Source organism: Bombina bombina, chromosome 1, assembly GCF_027579735.1.
Source record: "Bombina bombina isolate aBomBom1 chromosome 1, aBomBom1.pri, whole genome shotgun sequence".
Lineage (NCBI taxonomy): Eukaryota > Metazoa > Chordata > Amphibia > Anura > Bombinatoridae > Bombina > Bombina bombina.
Genome location: NC_069499.1, coordinates 190153241 through 190165883, shown reverse-complemented (window position 1 = coordinate 190165883; position 12643 = coordinate 190153241). Strand labels below are relative to the sequence as shown.

At 37.1% G+C, this 12643-nt stretch overlaps 1 protein-coding gene across 2 annotated transcripts in view; it reads right to left on the bottom strand.

Moving 5' to 3' along the window:
* STARD9 (StAR related lipid transfer domain containing 9) overlaps window positions 1–12643 on the bottom strand; it is a 511030-nt gene that overhangs the window by 171843 nt on the left and 326544 nt on the right. For both annotated transcript variants that reach the window (XM_053697793.1, XM_053697794.1), the window contains exons 14-17: window positions 7583–7660; window positions 4015–4089; window positions 3124–3303; window positions 823–874 (exon numbers count right to left, since the gene is read on the bottom strand). In XM_053697793.1, coding sequence (XP_053553768.1) covers window positions 823–874; window positions 3124–3303; window positions 4015–4089; window positions 7583–7660 — 385 coding nt within the window. The remainder of the gene's footprint in view (window positions 1–822; window positions 875–3123; window positions 3304–4014; window positions 4090–7582; window positions 7661–12643) is intronic.

The following is a 12643-nucleotide window of genomic DNA, read 5'->3' as shown; positions in this document are numbered from 1 at the left end:
AGTAAATAAAGTGCTCCAACTTCCTCTGAGATCGTTTTTTTTCCCAGACCCAGAATAATAAGTCAGCACTAACCTCTTAAATCTGCCAGACAGCAAGGCAGCTCACCAGGTTTGAGAGGTCCTCTCCCTCACATAGCCATGTGGAGAAAAAGATAAAGACTGAGTAATCTTACTCAGGCTATCGGGATTAGGGTAGCATAAATTACATGGGAGGCGCAGTGAGAATTATGCCTCACAAGTTCCCATTGCTCTAAAGCCACCACTGCTCTACTGGAGAGACTGCTATGGACTACGGCTACACCCCAATCTTGTACTACTTAAAAAATAATAAAATCTTGCTTAAAGAATCTATTACTAACACCTAACTTTACCACTTCCTTGCTCTAACGTAGTCAAAGAGAATGACTGGGGTTAGAGGGAAGGGAGGTGATATTTAACAGCTGTGCTGTGGTGCTCTTTGGCGCCTCCTGCTGGGCAGGAGTGATATTCCCAATATTAATTAGATGGTCCGTGGACTCATCATGTCATTAGAAAGAAAACTGTATATATTTATCTATCTATCATCTATCTATCTATCTATATATATATATATACACACATACATACATACACACACACACAAATGTCTGTAGCCTACATTTTTTAGATAACCCTAGATTTTAAACTAATTTGTGAAGCCCTGCTTCATGATTAATTTGTGCCATGTAAAATAAAATCATACAGTAATAGTCTAAGAGGAGCCACTGTTTTAAAAGGCATCAGCCTATATGAACTTAAACTAAGAGCTCAAATTGGCAATCATAAACAAATGTTACTCTTTACCGATATCTTGGTCTTGTTCTGATTCACTCCTTCCAATGTTCGTAATTCCTTCCTAAACAAAAAGAAAATATTGAATTTTACATTTTATATAGGCTATAGCTAATGCTAGTAAATAACACACAAATGTGAATATGAAAGAAGGAATATTAATGCTTTATCTAAATATATTAACACATTAATAGTTGCTTCCTTGATGGTAACAAGGAAGCTGTCAAATTTACACAAAGTATAAACAACAAAAAAGTATCATGAACAACAGAATAAGACACTGAGTTACAGCCATCAAACGGGGAGAGTACAGACACAAAGAGAAAACTTGTCCTACATAATTTGATTACAACAAACTTCCTGTAGATAACTTAATACGAATTTCATTATCTCAAGTATTCTGCAGAGGGATTTTACTCCCTGCACTTCCATTTATCCGATGTTGTATTTCATTAACCAGTGTGAGAATTGGTTCCATTATTGTGCCGGACACACACAAAAAAATCGGTGTTGCACTTGTGTACATTCCATCATGATTACTGCAGTATCCTCCACCCTGTTTAAAATACTCCTTCAAGACTTACAACCTTCATCAAATGTTCAGCTTTCCTGGTCCTCACTACCATTAGATATACTTGTTCTCAATACCATCCAGGATCAAATTAAAAATAATATTCTTACAAAGATCTCTTTGACAAATCAGCTCACTATACATGGGCACCTGGAATGGGGAGGAATAGGGCAATCCCCCACCCAGACTTTTGCTCCTCATATCTAAGCCTAAACATCTTATCCACTTGAGTCACTATTTTGGTACCAGTGAGTCATACTAAGCAGCACGTTTGTACAACAAGGAACTCTCTTGCTGTATATGTTGCACAAAACCATAGATTTTGAAGGCAAATAATCATAACCCAAAAAGTCTGCGTAAAATCCCTATAAAGTGTAAGCTTGTTTGCTTGTACGATAGTTTTATGCTTATAAAAGGCAATCTTGAATTCCCCCACAGTGTTCGTCTTAACCACTTCTAATGAAAGATTATTCCATGAGTCAACCACCAATTCTGTGACCAACTGTTTCTTCAGTTTACTACTGAACCTGCTTAACTTTAACTTGAGATCATGAGCCCTTGTTCTAGAATTGCTTTTTTAGGAAAAATACTTTAATAAGCCCCTAAATATACTTGAAAGTTTCTATCATCTCACCCTATTTCTCTTCTCTCCTCTAAGCTGTACACATTTATGTCATTGATTCTTTCTTTTTCATTTTTATTTTTAATACCATCATTTTAGTAGTCCTCCTCTGAAAAGATTCCAGTATATTCATATATTTTAGGAGATATGACCTCCAAAACTGCACACAATACTATGAGGCCTTACTAGTGTAAAGTGACATAAGAGACTTATGCGATTCATTTTATTATGGGGGGACATTATTATGTTTGGGGCAGGGGGCAACAATACCTTTGATCTTTTTTGTCCTACTCTGTACCTTATTTTTCTTTATTTAACTCTTAAATTTACTCATGTTTATCTTAACTTTCTATTCAATGGAAATATAGATGTATCCTACATTAACTGTACTGTATGTAGCAAGATTATAGAACAAAAATAGATATTAAACTTGAGGATTTTCTCATTCTCAGAACTTGAAATGCACCCTGCTGACTTACCGAGACTAACCCTGCTACAGTTTCCCTAAATTGTTTCAACTGATACAACTGCAAAACAATACATTTTATACTAACAGAGTCTTGTTGTCTGCAGACTAAAGCCCAGATTGCCTACTCCCAATAAGGCAAATGGTGGGTAGAATGTGGCTATTGGAAAACAATTGTAGAAAAAGGGATGTCATTTTTGTTTAAGAAGTTTAGACTTGGGTAATATATTATTATATTGCAACACAACAGAAATGTCTAGTAATTACAAGGTGTTTACTGTACCTTTAAACATATATATTATTTCACAAAACACTGTTATGTTTAAGCCATTTCATTTGATATTGAATCTAACAGCAAATGCATGTTTGTGCATAAGTGATCATAACTGGCTGTTAGAGACAACTCCCATAGATGTATAAATGGACAAGCTCAAGACCTTACATAATTAAAAAACAAAGAAGTGACTTTGATGAAGACAAGAACATGTAAAAATATTTTAAAAAACAAAAACAAACTGTGGTATATATTAAAATATCATGTATAACATGAAGCAGAAAAGAAAAATGATGTATATGTCCCTAATGATCTAACAAGATATAACAATCACTGTTCATTGCACGATAGTCGTCAGTCATGAGTTACTAGATACATACCCTGAGATGATAAATGACTACTGCCGTACTTAGGATATCATCATCCATTGCTATTAAATGAGGCAAAGAGGGGTCTATGGTCAGTCCTGCTTTGCCTTTGTTTATATCCACATTGTATTGCTCCATAATAGCTGCTTTGTCGGTCCACTTGTCTGTCCAGTCTTTGGTGAGCTGCTCGATCTGCCAATTAACATATGTTGTAGTTAGTGGTCAAGAACAGCGGGTGAACTGTAAGGGGTGATGTAGCAGGGATGCAAAGATAAATCTAGCACACTTTATTCATTGTCTGCAGTTACCGCCCAATCAATACATGGCATAGAAAATTATAAAGGCCTAAAGTCCCAACACAACTGAGTGGCAGACATGATAAAATATATACAAGTTTATATTCTAAACCCATAGGTTAGGGTTTATCACCATCAAGGGGTTAGGGTTAATAACAGGTTGGAGGGGTCATGGTTTATTTTTACAGGCCAGTAAAACTGGTATATATGTAATATTGGTACCAGTTTTATTGTAATAAGAGGCTGCTTATTCCGACCAATTACAAGCTGTCACAGAATATTAGTCATTTTTTCACATATATGCTCAAATTCTGTGACAAAATTCACATCGGGCTTTAAATGATTTAGAGAGGGTCAAATTTTCATAGGTACTTTAAAAACTATAGTCCAAATGTGAAAATGTACAGCTGATTGTCTTAAAGGCACCATCTAGTACAACTTACACAAGATCATCCAATACAACAGTTTAACCGAGGCTGAAAATTAATCAAATGTATGCAAGAAACATATTTATGTGCAATATGGATGGCTACAGCCACATGTATTGTCAGAAGTCTAAAGGCAAGGTCATTTTATGTAATCACTGTCTTTTTTCTCTCTCACCTACCTTCATTTCATTTTGAAGAACTATTTCTGTGAGATTCCCTTCTTTTTCATCACTGAATGAAGGACTGATTGTTCTCTAGATCAAGGAAAAACAGATTAAAAGTTATTTTTGGATTACATGTTAATGTTTATTGTATACTTTTAAACTATACGTTTACAGTGGTAACAATTTATGACTAAACAATAACAAATTTGTGCAACATGACCAGTACAGACTTTTTCCAACCCTGATATATAGCCTTACAGTGCATACAATAGAGCGAATGCATATTTCGCCCTCCATGAGATTGTGAATCACCTTTATTTTACTGTACTGAGATACTGTAAAAACCGTAATAGGACACTAAATACTGTAATCGAACACTGTAAATACATTTTAGAGTCCTCGCTTTTAATTGGTTTATGATATAACATAGCAGTTCTTCTGACATCTCCCATCTTTTTTTATTTTATTTATAAATTTCTTTATTTAAGTAATATAATACAAAGTTGACATTACAATTATAAGTGGTATAGAAAATACAAACTGACAACATTCTTTTATATTGCTAACATCAGATATAATGCAGTAATGTGTATGCTGGTAATAGTTTCCTCAATTTTATCTTTATTAGGAGATAGGATAGAGAAGAGAAAGAAGACGAAGAAGAGAATGTAGCATCTATCAGACGTTAAAAAATCTGTATTAACATTTTACACCATTATGTATCTAAAGAATTCTCCTATCTTTTTTTTTTTTTCCTTCAGTTTCCTTTTTACATCTGTTAGGGGTAATGTAATTGTAATACATATAAATACACTTTATAAAATGCTTCACATTCACAATTTAAACCAAATAAAATATGATTTGGAAGGAATTCTTAGCATTAACTCACAGAGAAATAAGGCATCAAATTACACTAAGAAAATGTAAATATCCCTTTTTTTATTATTATTTATGAGAGAAAAAAACACAATTCTAATTCTAGTGATTCTTAGTTAGTCACAAGCACCTAGATTACGAGTTTTGCGTTATAGTTTTAACGCTGAAAAAAATGTCAATTTCAGTGTAAAAACAGTAACGCAGCCACTAGATTTAGGGGAGTAAAAAGTGGATGCAAAAAAAGTGGAAAAAGGCAGAGCTTGTTACTCCACTGTAGACATGCACCTTAACAACTATGCCCAAGGTGGGTCCCAGGGCATACCATTTATAACTCTTGCATGTAATCTGTTCTAATTTCTTCATGTATCATTATATCGACTGTAAGGGTGAAGGTTGAAAACCCTGATTTAGCACTTATGGTGCATGTACCTTTGTTTCAATATATTTTCAAATAAAGCTCTTTGGTAAAAAAAACAACAACCCAGTAACGCAGCCATTACGAGTCTTGTCCGCAAGCATTTTAGCCTGTAACGCAACATCAATCCTGCAGTAAAAAAAATGACGTTTTTGCATGGGATTTTCATAGCGCCGGTATTACAAGTTGTGCAGTGATGCTAAAATGCTTGCGTTACAGCCTATACCGACACGATTCATTCCGCTATCTTAAAGCAGTAGTTATGAGTTTTGCGCGACAAAAATGTTTCACAAAACTCATAACTAAAATGTTAAAAAGTACACTAACACCCATAAACCTATTAACCCCTAAACCGAAGCCCTCCCGCATCGCAAACACTTTTTAAAACTTATTAACCCCTAATCTGCCGCTCCCGACATCACCGCCACTAATAAAAGTTATTAACCCCTATTCCGCCGCTCCTGACATCGCCGCCACTATAATAAAGTTATTAAAGTGAAAGTAAATCCTAGCGTTTTACAAACGCTAGGATTTACTATTGAAACAAATAAAGGGCACTTTCATTCATGAAGTATAAGATATTTCATGTAGAAAGCTCCTTTATTTGATTCAATCGATCGCCGCTCTTAGCTCCTACAGCAGTCCACGGCCATGGGAGCCAGATTTACCGAACAGCTATTAACTAAGAGATAAAAACGTCACCTCTTAGCCAAAATATTTTTTAGCCATGCGCTGCTATAGGAGCTAAGAGCGGCGATCTGTAGAATCAAATAAAGGAGCTTTCTACATGAAGTATCTTATACTTCATGAATGAAAGTGTACTTTATTTGTTTCAATAGTAAATCCTAGCGTTTGTAAAACGCTAGGATTTACTTTCACTTTAACCCCTATTCCCCCGCACCCCAACATCGCAGACACTATAACAAAGTTAATAACCCCTATTCCGCCGCTCCCCGACATCGCCGCCACTAAATAACCTCTAAACATCTGGCCTCCCACATCACCGCCACTAAATAAACCTATTAACCCCTGAACCGCCAGCCCCCCCACATTGCAAAAAAAAAATGTTTGCAATGTCCATACAAATGCCCTTTTAAGGGCAATGGGTAGCTTAGGTTTTTGTTAGAGTTAGGTTTTTTTATTTGGGGGGTTGGTTGGGTGGCGGGTTTTACTTGTGGGGGGGTCTTCATATTTTTTTTACAGGTAAAAGAGCTGATTTTTTTAGGGCAATGCCCTACAAAAGGTCCTTTGTAGTTTATTGTAGGCTAGGGTTTTTTTTATTTTGGGGGGGCTTTTTTATTTTTATAGGGCTATAATAATTTCATTTGTTATTTTTTTTAATTTAGTATTTTTTATTTTTTGTAATTTTAGATTTAATTTTTTTTAGTAGTATATGTGTAATTTAGTTTATTTAATTGGTAGTTATTTTAATTTTAGTATAATAGTTATGTTAGATTAATTGTTAGTTTAAACTTTGTTTTTTTTAATTTCACAGGTAAGTTTTTATTTATTTTAAGATAGGGATATTGTCATTTTAATTTAAAGTTAGGGGGTTGTTAGGTTTAGGGGTTAATAGTTTAATTTAGTTTTTTGTGATGTGGGTGGCCGGCGGTTTAGGGGTTAATAGGTTTATTTAGTGGTGGTGATGTGGGAGGCCAGAGGTTTAGAGGTTAATAACTTTATTTAGTGGCGGCGACGTCGGGGAGTGGCGGAATAGGGGTTAATAGCTTTATTATAGTGTGGGCGATGTTGGGGTGTGAGAGAATAGGGGTTAATAGCTATCATACTGGCGGCGATGCCGGGTAAATAACTTTTATTAGTGGTGGCAATGTCGGGAGCGCAGATTAGGGGTTAATAACTATTTCGGTGTCTGCGATGTCGGGGGCAGCAGATTAGGGGTGTTTAGACTTGGGGTTTATGTCAGGGTGTTAGGTTTAAACGTAAGTTTTTTCCCCCTAGCCATCAATGGGGTTGCGTTACGGAGCTTTTCATTCCGCGCTTCAGGTGTTAGATTTTTTTCCCCATAGACATTGATGTCTATGGGGAAAGCGTGCACGAACACGTATTCTCAGCCCTTGGATTTTGTGTGGTATGGAGCTAATCACCACCATATCGCACGCACAAGCAGCTTTTCAGAAACTTGTAATGGCAGCGCTATGGAGGGTGAAATAATGCAACTTTTCGCACCCTCTATAGCACAAAACTCGTAATCTAGGCGTAAGTTAATAAAATGCATGATGAGAGATAACAGTACCATTACCAGTACCATACCAGTACCAGTACCATACGTACCATTTCAAAGTTCCTTAGCATATTTTTTAGCCTGTTAATTTCCTCTCTGAGATCTCGAATCAGTTTTACATTTGCATCCTGAAAAAAAAATACATTGAAATGACTCATATTTTTAAACTTCTGTATTGTATGTGTTTCTGGCCTTTGCTGAAATCACTATTCTGTATTAGCACTGAGAAAACATCTACAGGTCACACATTTCTAGCTTCTGAAGTATTCCTTACACAGAACCAGAGGTGAGTTTCAGTTTTATCTTTATCACATGCTTACTATGCACAAATCTATATGTCTATCTATATATGAGTGAGCCCCATCGTTTCAGGCTCATTCAGAGCAAGCCTAAAATACTAATTAAGTACCAGCGATCTTTAGACTGATGCTACTTAAAGGGCAAGTCAACCTAAAAATTATTATTACATATTTAGATAATGTATTTAACGATGTTGACAACAAACTGTTGGCCAATTATGCTCTAAATATAGTTTGCAAGTAAAACCACTTACTATTTCACCTCGGGCCATTTTGAAATGGCTGCCTGACCCCTCCTGTCCTGACGTCACCCCCCAGCTCCACTGAGTGTTCAAAGTCGATCCTGCTCGTTCCTCTGTTTCGCGCATGTGCAATGCGCCGGTTTTGGAGTCAGGACGAAAACAAACCGCTCAGTACCATAGCGGTTGTTCTATGCGGCGCATCAGTGTCCCACAGCAGTTGGAGCGGTAATTGAAGTAATCAGAAGTACAGCAGTCCCACATTAGTTCTTACAACTCCAACTGCTGTGGGACAGCTGTGCTTCTGAAGACTTCAATTACCACATTGCTGCTGACAGCCGCAGGGTTGACCCCAGGCTGAGGATCACCTGGTAGTCACTGGAATGGTAGTCTTCGGCTGTCAGCCAGCATGTTATATTCAAGGTCTGCTTTTATCTGGATACTGATGTCAGACTAAATAGGAAAACGCTCATTGTAGTTGAACAAGATTTGTAGGTAACAGTAACGAATAATTGCATCTTCATACACCAATGTAACAGATTGCACGTTATAGCAAAGCAGATATAGCAGATCTCTTCTGGCTCCAGTAATTACTCTTTTGATTTCCGGTGTAGGCATGTGCAGATAGAACAGCACCACCCCAGTTTTAAATGCAATGCAATTTAACTCCTTTAGTAAACCCAAAGGGCTAGTCTATTTTTGCAAAGCCCTACAACCACTTAACACTGTATGCCTTGATCGCTTTGCTATAACGTGCAATCTGTTACATTGGTGTATGAAGATGCAATTATACTTTACTGTTACCTACAAATCTTGTTGAACTACAATGAGCGTTTTCCTATTTAGTCTGACATCAGTATCCAGATAAAAGCAGACCTTGAATATAACATGCTGGCTGGCAGCCAAAGACTACCATTCCAGTGACTACCAGGTGACCCTTTGTCAGCAGCAATGTGGTAATTGAAGTCATCAGAAGCACAGCGGTCCCATAGCAGTTGAAGTTGTAAGAACTGCTTTGCGACCGTTGTACTTTGATAACTTCAATTACCACTCCAACTGCTGTGGGACACTGGTGCGCCGCATAGAACCGCTCATGCGCAAAATAGAGGAATGAGCAGGATCGACTTGAAACACTCAGTGGAGCTGGAGGGTGACGTAAGGTTAGGAGGGGTCAGGCGGCCATTTCAAAACGTCCCGAGGTGAAATAGTAAATGGTTTTATTTGCAAACTATATTTAGAGCATAATTGGCCTACAGTTTGCTGTCAACATCGTTAAATACATTATCTAAATATGAAATAATAATTTTTAGGTTGACTTGCCCTTTTAACCTCTCCCCAACACTTTGAGTGGCAGATACCAATCATCTTATTCCGATAGGATTGGGATAATTGACAGCCCCCTTGTGAGCGTGCTGAAGCAGAGGGCGGCATTGCACAGTCAGCAAATTGTGCAATGTTAACTGCAGGTAGCATACTGCTGCCCACTTGCCCAAAAGCTGGATGGAGGAGTTTCATGAGCTTATGACTTAGCTCTAAAGTGTAACAGTGCAATCTTAGCCTTCCTTTCACAGGCATAAAGGCACACAGAGGAATGGAATAGGTTGAAAACAAATTTATTAATGAAAAGGACAAATAATTCTCCTCTATAAATTTATTTTTGATAATATTAGCTTGATGTAATTATGCATCCGATCACTGCAATTCCTTCTAATCCTGCACATTTGACTTTTAGGGATATTTCTAAGTCAAGTTTTTAAATGACATTTATGTAATTAACGTCTACTGGTTTAAAATAATTCTTTATTTTAAATATCTAATTTTCTATATACATTTCTAAATCTAAAAATATCACTTCCTGATTATACTAATGCTGGAAATACTGCGTCTGTATTTCATTGTGTAGCAGTTATACATGGTGTTAAAAACCTGAGTCACGATTTGTCCTTTTTATTAATAGATTACACTTTAGATCGAAGTCATAAGCTTAAAAGGATGTGAGTATGGCTTTTCATTTATACGAATGTACATACTTCACTATTTACAGTCCTTATTTTTCTTTTAGGTTACCATAAGAAGAAGGATACCAGACGGTCGATTACTTTATGTGGGACTATATTCTTTAGTGCACTATTTATTAAACATGCATATACCTTGCTATGTGTTGAAACTTAGCTCCTGTGCCTACCTAGGTATGCTTTCATGGAAAGTGGCCAAGTTCAAACAAGTTTTTTTTTTAACTTATACACTCTGAATTTTCAAAGTTTACACCTGAAAACGCTCTCCAGTTCTAATTATCTAAAGACATGGACCATGGACAGATGGTCATCCTGCTTTCTAAGTCTTTGTAAGTGCACTGGACACAGTTTATCTCATTATATCTTTTCAAATTATTTTATGTGACTGATGAAACCAGCAACTATCTTCTGGAACACATTAAAAGGAACAACACACACAAATTAATCCCTAAACACAAAACCATAAACACAAGAAATACATAAGCAGTATATAGGTTATTAAAGTGAATGTAAAGTTTAATGAATGAGTGCCCGGTTTTTAAAAATACTATTAAAAACAGGGGCACTTTCATTGATTTAACCTTACAATGCAGCGTTTTTGTTTTTTTAAATACTTACCTTTTTCTTTAGCAAACCAGTGCTGGCAATCCCCTGCCGGAAGCTCCTCTTTACTTACCTCAGCAATGTCGAAACCGGCTTTCTCCAATCATGGTGTGCACCCCAGATCGTCCATCTTGTGAGGCCACACTGTGATTGGAGGAAGCCGGTTTTGTCGTTGAGGTGCTAAGTACAGCTGGAGAAACAGGGAATTGCCAGTCTGGGTTTCCTAAAGAAAAAGATAAGTATTTAAAAAAAAATGCTGCAATGGATTAGAGCATGTCATTTTTCAACTATAATGACCCTTTAACTTTCTTAGAAACAGATATAAGAAAAATTATATAAACAAAATAGTCTTCTTAAATCATTTTTTATTCTATCTAGTCATTGTTTCTGACTGCGTAATCTGAACTGACATTGTTTTATGATGTGCTTATCAAGCAGTGGCAATCCCTATCACAATCAATTCACATGCCATACATTTATAACTCCAACTATTTTATTACATAGCCGTTGGAGAAGAGGTCACGCTACTATAGTTATGGGTAAACAAACACCAGCACGGTTGGTTTGAGAGATAATTGCATAACGTTTTGTGCCAGACAGATTCCCTTAGTGAAATATAACATTGCCAGAAAAACATAATTTATGCTTACCTGATAAATTCCTTTCTTCTGTAGTGTGATCAGTCCACGGGTCATCATTACTTCTGGGATATTACTCCTCCCCAACAGGAAGTGCAAGAGGATTCACCCAGCAGAGCTGCATATAGCTCCTCCCCTCTACGTCACTCCCAGTCATTCGACCAAGGACCAACGAGAAAGGAAAAGCCAAGGGTGAAGTGGTGACTGGAGTATAAATTAAAAAATATTTACCTGCCTTAAAAACAGGGCGGGCCGTGGACTGATCACACTACAGAAGAAAGGAATTTATCAGGTAAGCATAAATTATGTTTTCTTCTGTTAAGTGTGATCAGTCCACGGGTCATCATTACTTCTGGGATACCAATACCAAAGCAAAAGTACACGGATGACGGGAGGGATAGGCAGGCTCTTTATACAGAAGGAACCACTGCCTGAAGAACCTTTCTCCCAAAAATAGCCTCCGATGAAGCAAAAGTGTCAAATTTGTAAAATTTGGAAAAAGTATGAAGCGAAGACCAAGTTGCAGCCTTGCAAATCTGCTCAACAGAGGCCTCATTCTTGAAGGCCCAAGTGGAAGCCACAGCTCTAGTAGAATGAGCTGTAATTCTTTCAGGAGGCTGCTGTCCAGCAGTCTCATAAGCTAAACGAATTATGCTACGAAGCCAAAAAGAAAGAGAGGTAGCAGAAGCTTTTTGACCTCTCCTCTGCCCAGAGTAAACGACAAACAGAGAAGACGTTTGTCGAAATTCCTTAGTTGCCTGTAAGTAAAATTTTAGAGCACGGACTACATCCAGGTTGTGCAGTAGACGTTCCTTCTTCGAAGAAGGATTTGGGCACAAAGAAGGAACAACAATCTCTTGATTGATATTCCTGTTAGTAACTACCTTAGGTAAGAACCCAGGTTTAGTACGCAGAACTACCTTATCCGAATGAAAAATCAAATAAGGAGAATCACAATGTAAGGCTGATAATTCAGAGACTCTTCGAGCCGAGGAAATAGCCATTAAAAATAGAACTTTCCAAGATAACAACTTTATATCAATGGAATGAAGGGGTTCAAACGGAACGCCCTGTAAAACATTAAGAACCAGGTTTAAACTCCATGGTGGAGCAACAGTTTTAAACACAGGCTTAATCCTGGCCAAAGCCTGACAAAAAGCCTGGACGTCAGGAACTTCTGACAGACGTTTGTGTAACAGAATGGACAGAGCTGAGATCTGTCCCTTTAATGAACTAGCAGATAAACCCTTTTCTAAACCTTCTTGTAGAAAAGACAATATCCTAGGAATCCTAACCTTACTCCAAGAGTAACCTTTG